The 22,890-nt window shown below is 47.8% G+C and overlaps 1 protein-coding gene across 4 annotated transcripts in view; it reads right to left on the bottom strand.

Annotated features, from left to right (window-relative positions):
* LOC141190223 (transient receptor potential cation channel subfamily M member 2-like) overlaps positions 1 to 22,890 on the bottom strand; it is a 399,780-nt gene that overhangs the window by 14,728 nt on the left and 362,162 nt on the right. For all 4 annotated transcript variants that reach the window (XM_073661205.1, XM_073661206.1, XM_073661207.1 and 1 more), the window contains 4 exons: positions 11,983 to 12,069; positions 11,682 to 11,784; positions 11,487 to 11,588; positions 11,303 to 11,413 (listed from right to left, as the gene is read on the bottom strand). In XM_073661205.1, the coding sequence (XP_073517306.1) occupies positions 11,303 to 11,413; positions 11,487 to 11,588; positions 11,682 to 11,784; positions 11,983 to 12,069 (403 nt within the window). The remainder of the gene's footprint in view (positions 1 to 11,302; positions 11,414 to 11,486; positions 11,589 to 11,681; positions 11,785 to 11,982; positions 12,070 to 22,890) is intronic.

Here is a 22,890-nt window from a genome sequence, read left to right as displayed (position 1 = left end):
TTCTGAGGCCATTGAAGCTTTTGTGTATCTCAAGGAGAAGTTCACCTCTGCTCCCATCCTTATGCAGCCTGATGTTACTAGGCCGTTTTTGGTTGAGGTTGATGCTTCCTCTGTGGGGGTTGGCGCAGTATTGTCTCAGGATAACGGGGATGGATTACATCCCTGTGCCTTTTTTTCAAAAATTTTTTCGGAGACTGAACTGAATTACGATATTGGTAATCGGGAATTATTGGCTATTAAACTCGCATTTGAACACTGGCGCCACTTCTTGGAAGGTGCGGAATTTCCCGTTCAGGTTCTTACGGATCATAAAAATCTGATATATCTTGACGCTGCCAAGCGCCTGAATGCCCGTCAGGCTAGGTGGGCACTGTTTTTCTCGCGGTTTAATTTCTCCGTTACTTACATCCCTGGTACTAAGAATGTTAAGGCGGATGCCTTGTCTCGCAGTTTTTCTCCCATAGTCGGTGCTGAGAAAGAGGAGAACATTTTACAAGAAGGTGTTGTGATAGCTGCTTTGGACTCCGTTTTGGAAAATGAGATTCTTAAAGCACAGGAGAATGCCCCTTCTAATACTCCTCATGGGAGGTTGTTTGTGCCTGGGACCTTTAGGAGAGATTTGTTTGTTGAGTGTCACGAATCTCGGTTGGCAGGTCATCCCGGAATCTCTGAGACCAAGAGACTGGTGGGTCGCAGTTTTTGGTGGCCTAGATGGCAGAAGGAAGTCATTAAGTGGGTGCGTCAATGTACTATATGTGCTAGATCTAAGTCCTCACATACTCCTGCTGCGGGGTTGCTTTGTCCTTTGGAGGTCCCCAGTGCTCCTTGGACACATTTGGCTATGGACTTTATAACTGACCTTCCTCCCTCTGAGGGTTTTACTGTCATCTGGGTGGTCGTGGACCGTTTTAGCAAGATGTGTCACTTGGTTCCTTTCGTCAAACTGCCCTGCGCTAAAACTCTCGCTAAGGCCTTTGTCAAGGAAATTGTCAGACTTCATGGCGTTCCTACTGACATTGTTTCTGATAGGGGTCCTCAGTTCGTGGCTCGTTTTTGGCGTGCCTTTTGTGATAGGTTGGGAGTTCATTTGTCGTTCTCGTCCGGATATCATCCTGAATCTAATGGCCAGACAGAAAGGAAAAACCAGGATGTTGAGCAGTTCTTGCGTTGTTTTGTGGCAGACAATCAAGAGGGGTGGTCTGAGTTTCTGCCACTTGCTGAATTTGCTCTGAACAATCATACATCTTCTTCTGCTGGTTGTTCGCCTTTTTTTTGTTGTTCTGGGAGACATCCGTCGTTTGGGTCGTTCTCCAAGTTGGGATCTGCCGTGCCTGAGGAGGAGAATTTTTCCGGTGATTTGGAGAGAGTTTGGACGGATGTGCGTGGTAATCTTCAGGAGGCCAACAGAAAATCTAAAGACTACTTTGATAGGAAACGACAGGAGGTTTTTGTTATGTTCTGCTACCAAAGCTAAGGAAAGAGAGGAGATCTGTCCCTACTATAGGACTCAGCTGAATCCCTACGATGTAACAGGGAACCTGATCCTGCGATCAGACCTGCTAAAGTCCTAATCTAGTCTGTACGAAGACCTATAGATGTGGGGAGGGAATCCCTACAAGTACTAAGGACTGGGAGGAATATGGGACACCTCCTAACAGAAATAGTAGCAGACAGAAGAACAAACAAAATAGATAGAACATAGAGGTCCGTAGACCAAGCAAACTAACAGAGTAGATACAGAGCACAGGCTAGCTAGAAAGTAGATATACAATGAAGTCCAGCAAAGCCAGAAGGGCGGAGCAGGATTAAATAGGTCAACAAGGTCATGTGACCAGCAAAGGAAAAAAAACCTAACAGCAAGGTTCTAACAGTACCCCCCCTTCTAAGAGGATCCTCCGGATCCCCTAGGACCAGGCTTATCAGGAAATCTCCTGTGAAACGCTCTGATAAGTCTGGACGCGGAAACATCATCTGACCTCACCCAAGAGTTATCCTCGGGTCCGAAACCTTTCCAGGCCACAAGATACTGCAAACTACCTCTATACCGTCTAGAGTCAAGGATGCGAGAAATTTCATATTCCCCGTCCTCCACCACCGGAGGAACAGAGACAGAGGCGTCACCATCCGACACAACAGCTTTTTTTAACAGAGAGACATGAAAGACCGGATTAATTCTCCAGGAGGTAGGAACCTCCAACCTAACAGCAGATTGGTTGACAACCTGAAGCACCTTAAAGGGCCCTACAAACTTGGGACCCAATTTCTTAGAAGGAATCCTTAACCGCAGATTCCTAGAGGACAACCAAACCATGTCACCAACAGCGAACAAAACCTCCTGTCGTTTCCTATCAAAGTAGTCTTTAGATTTTCTGTTGGCCTCCTGAAGATTACCACGCACATCCGTCCAAACTCTTTCCAAATCACCGGAAAAATTCTCCTCCTCAGGCACGGCAGATCCCAACTTGGAGAACGACCCAAACGACGGATGTCTCCCAGAACAACAAAAAAAAGGCGAACAACCAGCAGAAGAAGATGTATGATTGTTCAGAGCAAATTCGGCAAGTGGCAGAAACTCAGACCACCCCTCTTGATTGTCTGCCACAAAACAACGCAAGAACTGCTCAACATCCTGGTTTTTCCTTTCTGTCTGGCCATTAGATTCAGGATGATATCCGGACGAAAACGACAAATGAATTCCCAACCTGTCACAAAAGGCACGCCAAAAACGAGCCACGAACTGAGGACCCCTATCAGAAACAATGTCAGTCGGAACGCCATGAAGTCTGACAATTTCCTTGACAAAGGCCTTAGCGAGAGTTTTAGCGCAGGGCAGTTTGACGAAGGGAACCAAGTGACACATCTTGCTAAAACGGTCCACGACCACCCAGATGACAGTAAAACCCTCAGAGGGGGGAAGGTCAGTTATAAAGTCCATAGCCAAATGTGTCCAAGGAGCACTGGGGACCTCCAAAGGACAAAGCAACCCCGCAGCAGGAGTATGTGAGGACTTAGATCTAGCACATATAGTACATTGGCGCACCCACTTAATGACTTCCTTCTGCCATCCAGGCCACCAAAAACTGCGACCCACCAGTCTCTTGGTCTCAGAGATTCCGGGATGACCTGCCAACCGAGATTCGTGACACTCAACAAACAAATCTCTCCTAAAGGTCCCAGGCACAAACAACCTCCCATGAGGAGTGTTAGATGGGGCATTCTCCTGAGCTTTAAGAATCTCATCTTCCAAAACGGAGTCTAAAGCAGCTATCACAACACCTTCTTGTAAAATGTTTTCCTCTTTCTCAGCACCGACTATGGGAGAAAAACTGCGAGACAAGGCATCCGCCTTAACATTCTTAGTACCAGGGATGTAAGTAACGGAGAAATTAAACCGCGAGAAAAACAGTGCCCACCTAGCCTGACGGGCATTCAGGCGCTTGGCAGCGTCAAGATATATCAGATTTTTATGATCCGTAAGAACCTGAACGGGAAATTCCGCACCTTCCAAGAAGTGGCGCCAGTGTTCAAATGCGAGTTTAATAGCCAATAATTCCCGATTACCAATATCGTAATTCAATTCAGTCTCCGAAAAATTTTTTGAAAAAAAGGCACAGGGATGTAATCCATCCCCGTTATCCTGAGACAATACTGCGCCAACCCCCACAGAGGAAGCATCAACCTCAACCAAAAACGGCCTAGTAACATCAGGCTGCATAAGGATGGGAGCAGAGGTGAACCTCTCCTTGAGATACACAAAAGCTTCAATGGCCTCAGAAGACCACTGAACCGCATCAGCACCTTTCCTGGTGAGATCAGTCAGAGGTTTGACAATACTAGAAAAATTTTTTATGAATTTTCTATAGTAATTGGCGAAACCCAAAAACCTCTGTATCGATTTCAAACCAATAGGCCTAGGCCATTCCTGCACAGCCTGAACCTTAACCGGATCCATCTCAAAACCTTTGCTGGAGATAATGTAGCCCAAAAAACTAATTCTCTGTACAGCGAACTCACATTTCTCCAGCTTAGCAAAAAGCGAATTGTCCATTAATAACTGTAATACCTCACGCACGCTCCGCCAATGAGACTCCAGATCTGGCGAATAAATCAAAATGTCATCCAAATACACAACCACATTTTTACCGATCAAAGGTCTAAGGATGTCATTAATCAGATTCTGAAAAAATGCAGGAGCATTAGTAAGACCAAAAGGCATAACCAGATTCTCAAAATGACCCACAGGAGTGTTAAAAGCAGTCTTCCATTCATCACCCTCCTTCATGCGCAACAGATTGTATGCCCCCTTAAGGTCAATTTTAGAGAACCACTTGGCCCCCAATAACTGGTTAAACAGATCAGGAATCAATGGCAGTGGGTAAGGATTGCGTACCGTAATTTTGTTAATCTCACGAAAATCCAGACAAGGACGTAAACCGCCGTCCTTTTTTTTTACAAAAAAAAATCCAACCGCCACAGGAGACTTAGAGGGCCTAATGTGACCGGCGGCCAAACTTGTCTGTATGTATTCCTCCAAAGCCTTCCTCTCAGGAATAGTAAGGTTAAATAAACGACTCTTAGGAAGAGTCGCTCCAGGGACAAATTCAATAGAACAATCATAGTCTCTATGGGGAGGCAAAACCTGCGATTCTTTCTCAGAAAAAACTCTCCAAAAATCCTGAATAGGAACAGGCAATTCCCCTCTATCCACAGCTGCAATACGTCCGTTACAACACTTGTCATAACATTTATGGCTCCAGGATTTAATTTCACTGGTAGACCAATCCAGTACAGGATTGTGAAATTTTAACCAGGGCAATCCCAATATTACTGGAGAAGGCAAGTTATTCAACACTACCAAATCCAATTTCTCATGGTGAACACCATTAATAGTGAGAGGAAATTCACAGACCTTGAGAGTAATATTCTTCAAAGGGGAGCCATCCACAGAAACCACAGCAATGGGGGATGATAAAGGTTCAGGTTTTAAATTGAGTTTTTCCACGAATCCCCCATCAATTACATTCAGTGTAGACCCGCAATCAACAAACACCCGAAATTCCATTAATTTTTCCTGAGCAATCGTGGAAGCAGCTAAAAATATACCCTTGGAATTTAAACAGGCAATACGGGCGTGACTGACCATTTTTTTTTCTTTCTTCATACGAAGCTCACAGCCTTTAATCAAATGACCAGTTTTTCCGCAATAGAAACACAAGCCTTCAAAAAATCGACGGTCTTTTTCTTGAGAGCGAGGTGCCACCGATCCAATCTCCATCGGTTCACCACTGTTAGTACACACATTATCATAACCAGAAACTGACATAGCAGAGGATTTGCTCTCATTAACCCTAGCACGCAGTCTTCTATCCACCCGTATAGCTAATTGCATAGCCTGTTGCAAATCCTCAGGTGTAGGATAAGCAATTAGCAGGTCTTTAACCCTTTCACTGAGCCCAGCAAGAAATAGACTTTTCAGAGCAGAATCGTTCCACCCTGTTTGAGTGGACCAACGACGAAAATGTGTACAATATTTTTCCATATTACCTGATCCTTGTTTTAAACGTCTCAACTCAGTCTCAGCTGATGCCACACGGTCAGGATCATCATATAATAGTCCTAAAGCAGAAAAAAAACTATCCACTGATCTGAAGCATGTATCACTAGGTTGCAAAGAAAAGGCCCACTCCTGAGGCTCTTTGCACAAAAGTGACATTATGAACCCTACGCGCTGGGATTCATCCCCAGAGGACTTGGGTCTCAAACGAAAATACAATAAGCAAGCATTTTTAAATGAAAAAAATTCTCGATGTTCACCAAAAAATAAATCCGGCAAACATACCTTAGGCTCCAAGAAATATGCTCCAGGACAGTTACTCACGTGCTGACGGAGCTCGGCCACTTCCAGAGAGAGTCCCTGCAGGTGTTTAGCCAAATCCTGAACCGACACCATGATGGAACAAAAAAAATCTTTCCTTAGAGAATTTGCTGGCTGGACTTACTGTTATGTTCTGCTACCAGAGCTAAGGAAAGAGAGGAGATCTGTCCCTACTATAGGACTCAGCTGAATCCCTACGATGTAACAGGGAACCTGATCCTGCGATCAGACCTGCTAAAGTCCTAATCTAGTCTGTACGAAGACCTATAGATGTGGGGAGGGAATCCCTACAAGTACTAAGGACTGGGAGGAATATGGGACACCTCCTAACAGAAATAGTAGCAGACAGAAGAACAAACAAAATAGATAGAACATAGAGGTCCGTAGACCAAGCAAACTAACAGAGTAGATACAGAGCACAGGCTAGCTAGAAAGTAGATATACAATGAAGTCCAGCAAAGCCAGAAGGGCGGAGCAGGATTAAATAGGTCAACAAGGTCATGTGACCAGCAAAGGAAAAAAAACCTAACAGCAAGGTTCTAACAGTTTTGTTCGCTGTTGGTGACATGGTTTGGTTGTCCTCTAGGAATCTGCGGTTGAGGATTCCTTCAAAGAAATTGGGTCCCAAGTTTGTAGGGCCCTTTAAGGTGCTTCAGGTTGTCAACCAATCTGCTGTTAGGTTGGAGGTTCCTACCTCCTGGAGAATTAATCCGGTATTTCATGTCTCTCTGTTGAAAAAAGCTGTTGTATCGGATTGTGACACCTCTGCCTCTGTTCCTCCGGTGGTGGAGGACGGGGAATATGAAATTTCTCGCATCCTTAACTCTAGACGGTATAGAGGTAGTTTGCAGTATCTTGTGGCCTGGAAAGGTTTCGGTCCCGAGGATAACTCTTGGATGAGGTCGGATGATGTTTCCGCGTCCAGACTTATCAGAGCGTTTCACAGGAGATTTCCTGATAAGCCTGGTCCTAGGGGATCCGGAGGATCCTCTTAGAAGGGGGGGTACTGTTAGAACCTTGCTCTTAGTTTTTTTTTCCTTTGCTGGTCACATGACCTTGTTGGCCTATTTAATCCTGCTCCGCCCTTCTGGCTTTGCTGGACTTCATTGTATATCTACTTTCTAGCTAGCCTGTGCTCTGTGTCTTGCTCTGTTAGTTTGCTTGGTCTACTGACCTCTATGTTCTATATATTTTGTTTGTTCGTCTGTCTGCTACTATTTCTGTTAGGAGGTGTCCCATATTCCTCCCAGTCCTTAGTACTTGTAGGGATTCCTCCCCCACATCTATAGGTCTCCGTACAGACTAGCTTAGGACTTTAGCAGGTCTGATCGCAGGATCAGGTTCCCTGTTACATCGTAGGGATTAAGCTGAGTTCTATCGTAGGGACAGATCTCCTCTCTTTCCTTAGCTCTGGTAGCAGAACATAACAAACGCAGTCTGTGGCCTGAGAAGCTGCCCGACCTGGTGGACCTATACAACTACATCCCTGTAGGTTCCACCAACTGTACCCCGGCTTACCTAATGAGGGCAAGGCCTGGTAAGCTACCTGTTGACCTGGAGATGGGAGTCCTGACACCCGAGGACACTTCACCGGAAGCAGACTGGGACACAGAGAGGCAGCAGCAGTACCGGAAAGTACAGGAGAGCGTGGAGCGAAGTCTCTGTCTCGCTAGGGAAAGACAAGAGAAAACTTACAACCAGTATGCTCCCGCTGTTCCCCTGGTACCCGGAGAGCAGGTCTTGAAGAGGAAGAGACGGCTCCACAAGTTGGACGACCAGTGGGAGAAGGACCCGTACACCGTACTGCCCTCAAGCCATGACAACCCAAAGGTTTGTACCATCAGTAAAGACGGAGGGGAAACCACAGCCATTGTATCCCGGGATCACCTGAAGAAGTGTCCCGAACAGCTACGGAACCCAGAAGGAGAGCAAGAAGACCCTCGACCCGTAGAGGAAAGGGAAGATATGGTTAGTACTGTGCTCGGAGACTTCCCTCGGTCCTGGACTCAAGTCAATGGTGCAGTTGTGGTACCCGTCCTCACGTTCCTCCAACCAGCATCCCAAGTGCCTACGGAGCAACAGGTAGAGCTGGAAGAGCAGCCGGTCCAGGAGGCAGCAGACTCCACACAAGCAGAACAGGAGGATCAACCCTCTGCTCATAGTGAGCCTGCCGTACCCCTAGTGAGCCAAAGAGCCCGTAAACAGCTGCCCAGTTTACCCTTGACAGCTCCTACACCCTGTAGTTCAGGGCCAGACAGTCAGCTCCGTAGGTCCACTAGGGCCACTAGAGGCCAGTTACCCGCACGTTGGAGGATTTGAAGTGTTTAAATTGTTTTATTGAGGTCACCTGTCTGTTACTTGTAAATAATTATGTGTTTCTAGTTATTTTTAGGAGTCCTTGGTGGGTTTACCGGGAATCCTTGTACAATTGGTTGGAGCGTAACCTAGGAATGGACTAAAGACTGTTAAGGACTCGGGACAGGACAGACCCCTACCTGGTTACGTCTCCCTGTTTTGGTGAAATGGACACCTTGCTTTTCTTCAAAACTGCACCCGGTTGCGGACACGCCGTAACCATCTTTATGTGTTTTTCTTATTGTATTATTATTGTTTATACCTTGTTATGTTTTTCTAAAAATATGTTTAGTCCCGGAGTACTAAATTTCACTAGGGGGGAATGTGGCACCCCAGGGGTCTGGTTTCCACAGTAACAGCAATGTTATGTCTGAGAGCAGGTGGGAGGTCTCTTGGTCAGGGATCCGATGCATGCCACACCTCCTGCCCAGTCCTGGGAGGGGAAGAACTTCCCCTATATAAACCTAGGGCTGAGGCAGGGATAGTGAGTAGAGAAGAAGTAGAGACAGAGAAGAGAAGCAGATATAGGAAAAGAACATCAGGAGCTCTGTGGGAGCAGTGCTATAAGGAGTCAGGGGCTGGCAGCTGCAGAGCTCGCCCTGACTGGGAAGCTATCACCGGACCCGGAGTCCGAGGCTGTGGGGACTAACTCCTACCCAGCAGCAGAAACCGACCGGCAGGGGATTTCAGGTCCTCTGGCCAAGAAACCCGAAGGCACGGTCACACGCGTGGGACCAGCACCGCCGTCGTGGAGCGGACGCCACTAGAAGGCCCCGAGTCACCGGCCATACGGGTGAGCATCACACGGGACACTCAGGGACGAGGGCTACTTATACCCGCCTCTAGCAAGGTAGCCAGAAGAGTACAGTCAGTTTGGGAGGCCTACAACTCCGCCTGGCCAGGGGAGATCCCATCTGCTCAAGGACTGACCAGGCCCCGATCGCTAGCCAGTACTCCGGGAGGGTCTATCTTTATCACCAGTAAAGACCCTGAACTACACCGCATCGTCTCTGAGTGATTCCTGCTCCCCCATCATCCACGTCGGCTGCCCTGAGGCCATACCCCTCCCGTTGGGGGTGATACTATCACGCTGCACAATCCTACCACTGGCCTCAGCGGTCTGCCCTGCAGCGGCAGCTCCTTCGCTGCATTCAACGGGTGGCGTAGTCGTCCAACACCTACCGCTAATACAACGCCACTTAGTCTGACTCCCTGGGCACGGACCGGGTCACGGCCACGAGACTACTACCCCCATCTGATCCGGATCCGGGTAAGCTCCTGCATGCGCAACGCTGTGTGACACAGGCCCAGGGGTGCGTCACCTGCTGATTACTTATTGCATCAGCCCCATGAGGTGTACTAGTCTGCACAACCTGGAGGACAGATATGCAGTCTAATTGAACAATGAGGGATAACCTCTCCCCACTTTCCTCCAATCCTGTGTGACAATACCCTGACATGAAAGCTGTAAAATGTAAAGGGGCCTGCCCTGTTGCCAGTGTGATTCTAGAGGACATCAGCCTAGGAACCAAAGTTCCAGCTGGTGAATTACGGATCTGCTCCGCTGCCCATCACTGAACCCATGAAGACATTTGGAGAACCCAGGTTGGGACAATATGGTCACATGGCTACATACCTCACTGTGCTCAGTCAGCTTCCTAAGCTTGCCGCTACCTCCTTACTGTGGGTGACTGGCAAAAGTGGGGTCCTACTGGTTGGGGTAGTTGGCTTTGTTTGCCCGAAGTTGCGTAGGCTCTAATTCCCAGTGAGCCAACGGAAGGGCGAGACTCTGTTATTTGTACCATCTTGTAAACTTGCTGAGTATGTACAGTACTATATGTTGTTGAATATTGATTTAAAAAATTATTACTGTAGTGTGGTATCCTCACCCTGTGTTGTCTGAGTAGTATTCTGCCCACACGGAAGGAGTTCAGTGGGATGAACCCTGGTCCATGCGGTCTTTCTAAAGACAGCCAGGCCAGCGGACGAGTGCACCCACTGACCCTCGTGTATCCACAGTGATCAATGTGATTAGTTTGGTGATCAGTGATTGATGTGATTAGGTAGATTGGTGATCGATGTGATTGGTAAGATCAATGATCATTGTGGTTTTTACATCTCCATCGTTGTGTTTCTTCTTGTGTTGTGTAGTCAGCACAAGGTTTACTCCATGTACGACCTGTTATGGTTCTCAAAGATGCTGCCGATGTCCCTCTCCGTTCTCCCGGCTCCTGCTTTCGGCAGGGCTCGTCAGATCGCAGTCATTCAGTGTCCACTCATTGACAGCAGCTTTAAGACCATGTTCAATTGCAGTGTTTTTACCGACTTTGATTCTGCAGCCAAAATATGTTCTCTTGGCAGGAAAAACACTGCATTCAAAATGGCGGTTTTGTGGCATTTTTTGTGCCGTTTTCAATGCGTTTTTTGGTGCTGATCACATATGTGTTTTGTCTACAGTATATTTTTAATAAAATGAGTTTTATATGCCAAAAAACAACACTTAAAAATGCTGTGAAATATGCCATTGCGTTTTTTTGCAACATATTTACACTTTCTTGTTGATTTTTATGGGCGAAAAGCACTGCAAAAATGCTGCAAAAATGCTGAAGATTAACAGACACAGCAGATCTCCAATTCAGTCAGAAAAAAAGCAATTGTACGGAAGATTTTGGAAAACTCAGAGCTTTTCCTGGTATCATAAAACTCAGCTGTTAATTTGGAGAATTTTAAAAAAAGCAGCAAAAAAAAAAAACTGTAAAAAAACATTATGTGAACATGGCCTAACATTCCAGGAGAGCACAGTGGGTGCAGACAGCAGTCGGGAGGGCTGACTCCATGTGAAGCAGTCGTGGCTCGCTGTCGCTGGGCTGTGAGTGACACTGGGCCCCTATACTGTTCCTTCACAGGGGCCCTGACTCTGTGGACTTTACTACAAACTACTGATATGAAATGTTCTGCAGTCAGAATATTCCAGAAGAGAGCACAATATGGAGAAGACGTGAGGGTCAATGAATACTACATGGCCGCGGGTGCAGAGCAGGGACTACGCTTCCTGCTGTGATTTGGTTTTACCTGAAGGAGTCGATCATTGGCTTCTATCGTGTCGAAGTGAATATTGATGGCCAAGCTCTCAATCCAGGCATTATCCGTATTTCGTGGATCATCCAAGTACCAATGGAAAACCTGAGATAGATCCACATCTCATTATTTGTTTTACATCTCCTACATGGACATAAATGAACTCCAATATACCAACCTTTGTTCCAGCTGTGAGCAACACCAGGAATTCGCCCAGATATCCAGGCGTCAGGAGGTTCTGGAACTTCAGGGGAACTTGCTTCCCCGGATCCAAAGTCCCCTGTGTCCAATATGCAGAGTTACCCCAAATACTGAGCTATGGACACAGAGTCAACCCCAGGGACAAATATCACACCCATCATTTGTAGCTTACCCCGGGCAATGCCCACAGCTCATTACCCATCAGCTTCACCACCAAAACCTCCAGTATCTTGTGGGACATCTTATTAGGACTCCCCTTTTTGTTTCTACTCCACCTGTGGAATAGAGACACATTTCAGGACCATCACCTGAAGATTGAGTGAGGACATACCACAATGAATATCATGAGATGATGGCCGCTGCCCTCGAACATGGTGCTGCCCTCTTCACTATATATTGCTGAACTAGTTGTATATAGCCTCCCTGTCCTCATCACATATACGATCAGGAATCACCCGTGTGCCGCTCCTCACCGGGTCAGTACTGGATGAAGAGAATGATTCGGTCCAAACCAACGAAGACTCCCAACACCTCTCAGTCCCGTCCTTCCCATTGGGTTCCTGAAGAATTGAGAAGAGAAGGACACAGAGAAGCGTCATCAGGAGTTAGTGCATCCATCATCGTGTATCATAGGGAAGGAAGATGAGGGAACTGAATACAAGTCCTGGCTGAATCCAAGAGCTCAAACTCTGCCAATTGCACAAAAGCCACATAAAATGGAGGAAAGACAGACACCGTTTAGAGCACAATGTCAGATGACCTGCCGGAGAGTGTTCTCCCGGTGGCCCAATTACTGCCTTGCACCTGATATCTATTGGCCACTGACATGTCTAGTTGTGATAGAGTGATGATTATCTGACTCTTCAAAACAAAAACCCTAATAATTCTGACCAAACCCGTATGTGACTGCCCTATAACTTGCGTCACCCGTATTGACAGTAGACGCTTTAGCCGGACACCTGCACCATTCAAAACTGTTAGGTGAATGGTCATTCAGCCATCAACTACTGGATCCTACCATACACATGAAGTCTCGGCATGGATGAACGTGCACTCGTTCTCTATTGATAGACCCTGCATGGACCTCTCTGTCTTGCTCCAATACTCTGTCACCTCCAAAACTGTCTGTCCTCTCTAGATACCTCTTTATTCCTCCAAGCCCCTCAATTTCTCCGGACTGCTGTATCTCCTCTAGACTCACGTCCTTTCTCTTTTGTCTCTTTACCACTATGTCTCCTCCAGTCTCCAGTTGCCTAGCCTCAGAAAAAATCCATATCGCAATCTTTAGGCTCTGCTATACCAATGTACATGTCTGCCAACTTAACTCTGCTCTATTCCAAGATGCTGCCCAAAGAAACTCGGCTCTGAAAAACCAACATGTCTGCCTAACATCTAGGCTTTGCAGTTACAAGGTGTTGTTCAGACACTCGGCTCTGTCTGCTGTATCAAGCAACCTGTCTGTAGAGGAGTGAAAGATGTCGGACTCCACTGGAAGACTTGTCAACTGTAATTCTTGTTATGGGTTTTTGTTTGTGCAATGCTTTATGTGGTTTAGTACTATTCCCCTGTTCTGGGCTGTGGAGATTAGGAGCTAGGAAGAAAAGATTAGCAGCTGGCCAGCTTAGATGGTGGGAGGAGATGCAAGGCAACTAGGGGAAAGTTAGTCCCTGGTTCTAGTTAGTCCCTGGTTCTAGTTAGTTCCTGGTTCTAGTTAGTTCCTGGTTCTATTATTATTATTATTAATTTATATAGCGCCATTGATTCCATGGCGCTGTACATAAGGGGGTTACATACAAATAAGAATATTACTACAGTGAACAAACTAACAATGATAGACTGGTACGGGGGGAAGAGGACCCTGCCCTTGCAGGCTTACATTCTTCGGGAATAGGGAGGAGACAGTAGGTTGGGGGGTTGCAGTAGTAGCAGCTTCGGCGTTGTTGAGGAGGCAGCGGGGTCATTGCAGGCTGTAAGCTTTCTTGAAGAGATGGGTTTTCAGGTTCTGTCTGAAGGATCCAAGTGAGGCGGATAATCGGTCGTGTTGAGGCACAGAATTCCATAGGATGGGGAATATTCGGTAGAAATCTTGGAGGCGATTGCGTGAGGAATGGATAAGTGTGGAGGAGAGAAGGAGGTCGTGGGAGGACTGGAGGTTACGTGAGGGAATATATCGAGAGATTAGTTCAGAGATGTATGGAGGAGAGAGGTTATGGATGGCTTTGTAGGTCAGTGTTAGTAGTTTGAACTGGATACGCTGGGGGAATAGGAGCCAGTGAAGAGATCTGCAAAGGGGCTTAGCAGAGGAGTAGCGAGGCGAGAGATGAACGAGTCGTGCAGCAGAGTTGAGGATGGACTGGAGGGGTGAGAGAGTGTTAGCAGGGAGGCCACAGAGGAGGATGTTGCAATAGTCGAGGCGGGAGATGATGAGGGCATGCACAAGCAGTTTAGTAGATTGAGGGTTGAGGAAAGGACGGATTCTGGAAATGTTTTTGAGCTGGAGGCGACAGGAGGTGGCGAGAGCTTGGATGTGGGGTTTGAAGGACAGGACAGAGTCAAGGGTTACTCCGAGGCAGTGGATTGTCGGTACAGCGGAAAGAGTGATGTCGTTTATTGTGATAGATAGATCAGGTGGGGAAGATATGCGAGATGGGGGAAAGATAATGAGTTCAGTTTTGTCCACATTGAGCTTGAGGTAGCGGGAGGAGAAGAAGGAGGATATGGCGGCTAGACATGCTGGGATTCTTGACAGCAGAGAGGTGACGTCTGGGCCAGAGGTAGATCTGGGTGTCATCAGCGTACAGATGGTACTGGAAGCCATAGGATTTTATGAGCTGTCACAGGCCAAGGGTATAGATTGAGAAGAGTAGGGGTCCTAGGACAGAGCCTTGAGGGACTCCAACAGAGAGGGGGATGGGTGAGGAGGTAGTGTGGGAGTGGGAGACGCTAAATGTGCGGTTAGAAAGGTATGAAGAGATACAGGATAGGGCAAGGTCTTTGACACCAAAGGAAGAGAGGATCTGTAGTAGGAGGCAATGGTCAACTGTATCGAAAGCAGAAGACAGGTCAAGTAGAAGGAGTACAGAGAATTGTCTGTTAGCTTTGGCTGTAAGTAGGTCATTGGTGATTTTAGTAAAGGCAGTTTCGGTGGAATGGTGGGGGCGGAAGCCGGATTGTCGGTTGTCGAAGAGAGAGTTAGATGAAAAGTGGGAGGAAAGTTGAGCGTGAACGTGTTGCTCAAGGAGTTTGGAGGCAAATGGGAGCAGCGATATGGGGCGATAGCTGGACAGGGCGGTTGGGTCAAGGGATGGCTTTTTGAGGATGGGTGTGATTGTGGCATGTTTGAAGGCAGCAGGGAAACTACCAGAGGATAGTGATAGGTTGAAGAGATGGGTTAGGGATGGGACGAGTGTGGGGGTGATGTTAGGGAGGAGGTGGGATGGGATGGGGTCGAGTGCACATGTGGTGAGGTGTGATTTGGAGAGGAGATGAGTAAGTTCTCTTTCCGTGATGTTGGGAAGGGAGGTTATAGGGGTGGGGAAGTGGTGTGGAAGACAGAGGGGTTGTGGTGGTCGGACAGTAAAGACTTGCCGTGTTTGGTAAACCTTGTTTTTGAAGTGTGTTGCAAACTCCTCAGCAGAGATGATGGAGGTTGGAGGGGGGCAGTGGAGAGCGGAGGAGAGAGTTGAAAGTGTTGAATAGTTGTTTGGGGTTGTAGGATAGGGAAGATATGAGGGTTGTGAAGTCGGCCTGTTTAGCAGAGGTGAGTGCTGATTTGAATGCGAGTGTTGCTTGTTTTAATGCAGTGAAGTCATCTTGAGTATGTGTTTTCTTCCAACGCTGCTCCGCAACCCTGGACGCTTGTCGAAGCTGTTTAGTGAGGTTGTTGTGCCAGGGTTGCCTGTTGACTCGTCGCGCTCTGCCATGCGTAAGAGGGGCGACCGAGTCAATAGCTGATGCGAGAGTGGCATTGTAGAAAGCAGTGGCGCTGTCTGTGTCATGGAGTGAGGATATGGATGTCAGTGGTAGAACAGAGTCCGAGAGTGTGTGAGTGTCTAGATGTGCAAGGTTTCTGCGGGGGTGTGTTAGTTGCTGGACATGGGTGACAGGTGAGGAGGACAGGGATGAGAATGTGAGTAGGTGGTGGTCTAGTTAGTTCCTGGTTCTAGTTAGTCCCTGGTTCTAGTTAGTCCCTGGTTCTAGTTAGTCCCTGGTTCTAGTTAGTCCCTGGTTCTAGTTAGTCATTGGTTCTAGTTAGTCCCTGGTTCTAGTTAGTCCCGGGTGCTAGTTAGTCCCTGGTTCTAGTTAGTCCCTGGTGCTAGTTAGTCCCTGGTTCTAGTTAGTCTGGTGTAGGGCTGAAAGGAGAGAGTATCTGCATAACCTATGTGTAGGAAGAACTTAGACTAGTAATCTTTAACAAAAAAGAAGAGAACAACATTGGAGCATGGCAGAGAACTAAATGTCAGCTGAAAATACCTGGCACAGGTAGAGTGATGTGGAAGAAGGAGAGAGCAATGTCAGTGCTACTAAGCTGGAGGTTCAGGAAAAGAGTGACTGTGGGTCAGTGGCAACTCATAGACGGGACGGAAGCTACGTGTAAGCCTGACTTGGAGTTTGAGCAGAAGTGTCTCCACCTCTGGGCAATGTTGCTCAAAATTTACCATGGCAATGGCTTCAATGTCATTGCCATGGGATACTGATGATTAATCTGGACATGTTATGCAACTTGCTATGAGCCAATGGGAGGTCTTCCATGCTGTGCGTGACCTTTCAGCCCAAAGCACCGCACTGCCAGAAACTCCAGTTGTTTATGCTCCAGTTCTACAACATCTGCCACAACCTCCCTCTCATCAGACATTCTTCTTGGGGAACAGCTCTACATTTGCCTACTCCTACCCATTGTGATAAATCCTACAGCTAGCTGGGACTTTGCACTGTACATTTTGAACTTTGACTGCGACAATATTTGTTTGATTAGTCAAAAGTGACATGTGCAAAAAAGTTTAGGCAGTGTAATGCAGCGACTTGCTGGCATTACAGTAATGGTCTAGGATGTGTTTTACCTGACCATAAACCTTCCCCTCAGGTGACTGGTCACATGACTGTGACATCACACAGGTCCTGTATGCACAGTAAAGGTCGGTACACATGACTGGGACAGCACACAGGACCTATACACACAGCTGACTGATCACATGACTGTGACATCAGCAAGGTCCTGTCTGTGTATGTATATGTGCTACAGGATATATAAACCCTGGTAATTTGAGACAGGTGTGCGGTGTGTTCTGTGAGAGGCATGAGGCCTGTTCCCCATGTGTGTGGGACACCGTTCGTGTGAGGCCTAGTGAGGCCGAGAGTGAAGCCTGGCAGCCTGAAAGGTCAAGCCTGGATCCTGTGCATGGATGCCAGTGACCTTTGAGGGAGAGCCGGCTTGGCATACAAGAGTCCTGAAAGGCGCAGACTGGATGTGAGTGAAAACATACCAGTAGCCTTCGAAGGTACGACGGCTGGAGACCCCTACCTGGGAAGCCACAAAGCCACAGTGGTGGCAGATTAAATGGACTGCAGCAACTAAACCCGGCAAAGGTAATACACTTTGTTACATGGACTGTGTTATGGACATTGATAATTTATTACCTTGCCGTAGGCTGTAACCTGGAGCAAGTGGGCCTGTGTGCCACTTGTCTCATGAATATTGTAGATATGTGTGTCGGTGTGCCACGGAGTTGGACCCGGTGAACTGTGGCTTATAATGTAATAAACTGCAACATTGTGAGAAAAGCGTAAAGACATTGCACATGTGCATTGATTGACGCAGCGAAGCGAGTAACCCCCAGTATGATGACTAGCGCTGCCTTACAGCAGGTGAAGGAAAAACTGCTGCAAAGTAAGAATGCTTTAAAAAATAGAAATGTTAATAATTTTTTATCAAGTAACTGCCCATCCCCTCCATCATCAGTATTTGGTGACCGCCCATCGCCTCCATCATCAGTATCTGGTGACCGCCCATCACCTCCATCATCCATATTTGGTGACCGCCCGTCGCCTCGATCATCAGTATCTGGTGACCGCCCATCTCCTCCATCAACAGTATCTGGTGACCGCCCGTCGCCTCCATCATTAGTATCTGGTGAACGCTTATCACCTCCTTCATCGGTATCTGGTGACCACCCGTCACCTCCATCATCAGTATCTGGTGACCACCCGTCACCTCCATCATCAGTATCTGGTGACCACCCATCTCCTCCATCATCAGTATCTGGTGATCACCCTTCTCCTCCATCATCAGTATTTGGTGACCGCCCATCGCCTCCATCATCAGTATCTGGTGATCGCCTATCGCCTTCATCATCAGTATCTGGTGACCGCCCCTCGCCTCATTCATCAGTATCTGGTGACCGCCCATGGCCTCATTCATCAGTCACATCCATCATCAGTATCTGGTGACCGCCCGTCGCCTCCATCATCAGTATATGGTGACCGCCCGATGCCTCCATCATCAATATCTGGTGACCGCCCATCGCCTCATTCATCAATCACATCCGTCGTTGGTATCTGGTGACCGCCTATCACCTCCATCATCTGTATCTGGTGACTGCCCATCGCCTCATTCATCATTTGTATCTGGTGACCACCCATCGCCTCCATCATCAGTATCTGGTGATCGCCTATCACCTTCATCATCAGTATCTGGTGACCGCCCGTCGCCTCCATCATCAGTATCTGGTGATCGCCCATCGCCTCATTCATCAATCACATCCATCATTGGTATCTGGTGACCGCCCGTCGCCTCCATCACTTCTGCTCATCACTTGTACACAGGTTATGGAGGATCTCAGCAGGAGGTTGTGCCAAACATCTTTGAAAACTGACCCCAGATCTTCTGTGTATGAGGCTTGAGTGGATCCTTCTGTCTCTTCATGTGATCCCAGACAGACTGAATGATATGAGATCAGGGCTCTACAGGCCGGATCATCTCCTCCCGTACTCCTTCTTTATGACATTGACATTGGCTGAATGTTGGGGGTCATTGTCCAGCTGCAGAATAAGTTTTGAGCCAATCAGACGCCTCCCTGATGGGATTACATGGTGGGTCAGTATCTCCGGGATTCCTCAGAATTGTAAGACACCATTAACCTGACCAAAGCCACAGCTCCGTTTGCTGAAATGCAGCCACAAACTTGCAAGACCTTACACCGTGCATCACTGCTCATTATTGCGCCGCTCTCCAGACCTACTCTCCTGCCAATATCTCCTATTTTGTCTCATCAGTCTGGAGACCTGCTGACATTTTTATGTCTCCGTTCCTATGTTGTTGTGCAGAGTTGTATCTCTTGTCCTTGTTTCCACTTAGAAGGTCTGAGGCTTTTGGCCCAGTTATTCCATGAAGATGACTTCTGGCCAGACTTCTCTGAACAATAGATGGGGGTCGCTAGTCTGACTGGTTGCTTCCAGTTCTGAGCTGATGGCACTGCTGGACATCTTTTGATTTCGAGGGGAATGTGAAGAATATGGGGATATAATTTCATTCCAATCGACTGTATCATATCCGGTCTGAGATTATAGACCTCCAAAATGTGTAGCCGAGACAGGACATCTGGCTTAACAGAGCAGGTGGTCCAGCTTCAAAAAGCTCCAAGTGGAAAAACTCACACCACTAGTAGCTGTAGCGCTGGCATCCCTGCACACTTCCTCCCTTCCCCGGCTGAGACACCGACTTACTCACCATCACGGCCCTATGCTCTCTACAGGTTGTATATCAGGCTATCTATTCTTACTGGGATTATGGGGCTATTATCTCTCATATATGCTATCATGAATTGCTCTCATTATGAACTTGGACTTCCTTCTATGATGTGATTTGTGTTTCTCTTGCATGATTTCTTGCTTCTTGGATACAGCAGCTTGTTACATTGCTTAGCCAGTCGTGATGAGCGAGCATGCTCGTCACTGCTTAGTACTCGTCCGAGCATCTCACTGCTCGAGTTGCTCAGCGAGTATTTCCGGGACCCTCGGGTTCCCTCCCCATATGTTTGGTGCTCTTTAGAGAGCCAATGAACATGCAAGGATTGCCTGCCATGCATTGTAATGCCGTAGCCATGTTGGTTGTGGCATTACAGTGATTGGCTGGCCGCACAGCGTCATCGGGTCTATATCAGACCTGGCGCCGCCATGCTCGTCACAGTCACTCCGGATCAGACAGTGTAGGGAGAGCTGCTGCTGTGTGAGGGACAGAATTGGTGGTTCTTTCAGTCAGGTATTCCACAGCTATATATAGATCTAAACTAAGTCCTTCTGAGAACTAATCCAGCTGCATATATTCAGTGGTGATAGCAGAAGTTAGGCACAGAAGCAGGGTTTGTGGACAGTGTATACAGCACAATAGGGTCCATTGCACGCTCTGTCTGCTGTTGCTGTTACAGATATCCATTGGACTACATATCGGAGCTATTTTTTTTGCTCTTCATCCTGATTATTTCCTTAAAAACCAATACAGTACTCCATTTTACTGCTCCATTTGCTTGTTAGCAGAATACAGCCAGAAATTTTTGATTTTATTCGCATTGCTGTATTGTGGAAGCAGAGAAACTTTTCCATCATCAGACGTGATCCCATATTACTGTGTTACTAATACAGCCATTTTTTGGAGTGTGCCAAATATCACCCTCCATTTAAAGTCTGGCAGCTGTGTTTTGTTGAAACTATTCACACTTGGTCGCTGACCAATACCACATCTAACACATCTATAAGGCCACTTCCTAAAACCGTGGTCATTAGACGTGATACCATATATCTGCGGTAATAATTGTGACATTTTTTGGAGCAGGCGAAATATTACACTCCATTTAAAATGGGCAAGTCGCATGGCAAGAGATGGGGACATGGACGTGATGATGATGGGTCATGCAGAGGCCGAAGCGGTGGGCAAGATGAAACTGTGCCTGATGAGGGAGAACAACAAACACCCACATGTTGAACTACGTTTCTGTCCCAATTACTAGGGGGCCACAGAACACCACTCTTGAAGGCAGAGCATTGTGAAAAGGTTGTTAGTTGGATAGCAGATAATGCTTCCAGTCAGTTTGCCACCACCACCCTGTCTTCTCCACGGTCAAGACTCAGTATATGTGAGTGTGCACCACATATTCCTCACCCTGATCCTCCTTCTTCCCACCATGCCGAGTACAAGGAGACAACTGATCCCTCTCTTGGCCACTTTGAAAAGCTGTTCACTTTTCCATTTATAAATTCGGGCCTCTCACCCGGCCAGCTTCAAGTAGAGCAAGAGGAGATCACATGTAGTAATGCCCAAATATTTGAGCAGCCACGGTCGCACGAAGGCGAAACTGTCGCAAGAGGTGGATGATGATGATGAGACACAATTGCCACCAAGTCAGGAGGAGTCCTAGGGTGCATTCTTGGAAGACGAGGTGGTGGATGATGAAGTCACTGACCCAACCTGGCAAGGTGACATGCAGAGCGAGAACAGCAGCACCGAGGGGGAGGGAGATGTAGCATCACAACAGGCAGGAACAAGCAGTGGGGTGGCCACAGACACAAGTTGGGCAATTGTTCCCTGGAACACCAACACAAGAGAAGTTGCCAGTCCAACTGTTAGGTCATCCAGAGTCTGGCTCTTTTTTAAGACTATTCAGATAACCACAAAAAGGCCATTTGCACCCTCAGCTATACCAGCATCAGCAGGGGCAGCAAAACTACCAGTTTGTTCACCACCAGCATGCTCAGGCACATGACAGCAAAGCACCTGACTAGTTGGGCCGAACACCAGGGTCCAGAAACAGTGTCTGCAGGTGACACCACTGCCTTTTTCCGCCTGTTGTGCATGCACGCCAATCTTCTATCCATGGCGCAGGCGAAGTAGCCTCCTCCCGCCCTGCACCTGTCGTTGCACACTTGCAACCATCACCGTCAGAGTCCACGTCCTTGTCCCAGTGCAGCGTTCAGTTGTCCCTACCCCAGTCCTTTGAATGCAAGCGCAAATATGCAGCCAAGGTCCCACAGGCCATACTACTAAACTCACACATTTCTCGAATGCTTGCACTTAAAATGTTGCCTTTTAGGCTCGTGGAGGCGGAATCTCTCCACAACCTGATGGCGGTGGCTATCCCTTGGTACTCGCTCCCCAGCCGCCACTATTTCTCCCCGTGGCATCCCCGCATTACACGAGCACGTGTCACAGAACATTAGCTGTGCCCTCAACAATACAGTTACTGGGAAGGTCCACCTAACCACAGACACGTGGACAAGTGCTCGCTGACGGCACACTGGGTTAATATAGTGGAAGCCAGGACCCAGTCGGAACCTGAGACAGAACACGTCCTCCCAATGCTGAGGATTGCGGGCCCTGGGTCAATCAGGGTTGCCCCCACATTCTACAGCTCCTGCACCTCCTCCTCCTCAGCCTCCATCTCCGAAATGACAACATCAGTCGGAAGCTGGAAGCACTGCAGCACTGCCTCGGCCAAGCGGTAACAGGCACTGAAGCTAATATGCATAGGGGACAAAACGCACACCTCTGAAGAGCTGTAGACAGCTGTAACAGAGCAGGCAGATCTGTGGTTGTCACCGCTGAACCTACAGCTAGGTATGGTTGTGTGTGACAATGGCTGGAACCGGATGGCGGCTCTGAAGCTAGGCAACCTTGCACACGTGCCATGCCTGGCCCATGAGCTCAACCTAGTGGTTCAGCAGTTTCTCAAAACCTATCCGGATCTACCTGAGCTGCTGGTTAAAATACACCGCCTGTGTGCCCATTTTCAAAAGTCACCTACAGCTTCTGCCGCCTGCACCGTGCTTCAGCAGCATTTGTAGCTTCCAGCTCACCGACTGGTGTGCGATGTCAGCACGCTTTGGAACTCAACATTGCAGATGTTGGGAAGGATTTGTGAGCAGCAGAGAGTAGTTGACTACCAGCTTCAACATGCCTGTCAATATTCAGATCAGCCTCCGCACATAAGAACTGATGAGTGAGCATGGATGTCAGACGTCTGTGTCATCCTCCAAAACTTTGAGGACTCCATCAAGATGGTGAGCGGTGATGACGTCATAATTAGTGTTACCATCCCGCTTCTCTGTCTTCTGAAACGCTTGCTGCTCACAATTAAAGAGGAGGCATTGCAGGCGGAGCACGATGAAATGGAGCAAGGAACCATACAGGGTGATGCAACACAGCCCAGCCTCATCTCATCCCAATGTGGATTGGGTAATAATGAGGAGGAAGATAAGGGGGAGGAGGAACAGGAGCTGTTTTCCTGTGCTACAGAAGGTACTACCCACACAACTGTCATACAGTCTGTTCAGTGTGGATGGCCTGAGGAATGGGAGAGTGAGGAGGAGGATGAGGAGGAGAGCATGGACAG

The sequence above is a fragment of the Phyllobates terribilis genome, unplaced genomic scaffold, assembly GCF_046119375.1.
Source record: "Phyllobates terribilis strain yellow unplaced genomic scaffold, ASM4611937v1 Scaffold_2__4_contigs__length_985480577, whole genome shotgun sequence".
Taxonomy (NCBI): domain Eukaryota; kingdom Metazoa; phylum Chordata; class Amphibia; order Anura; family Dendrobatidae; genus Phyllobates; species Phyllobates terribilis.
This window is presented reverse-complemented; position numbering and strand designations above follow the sequence as displayed.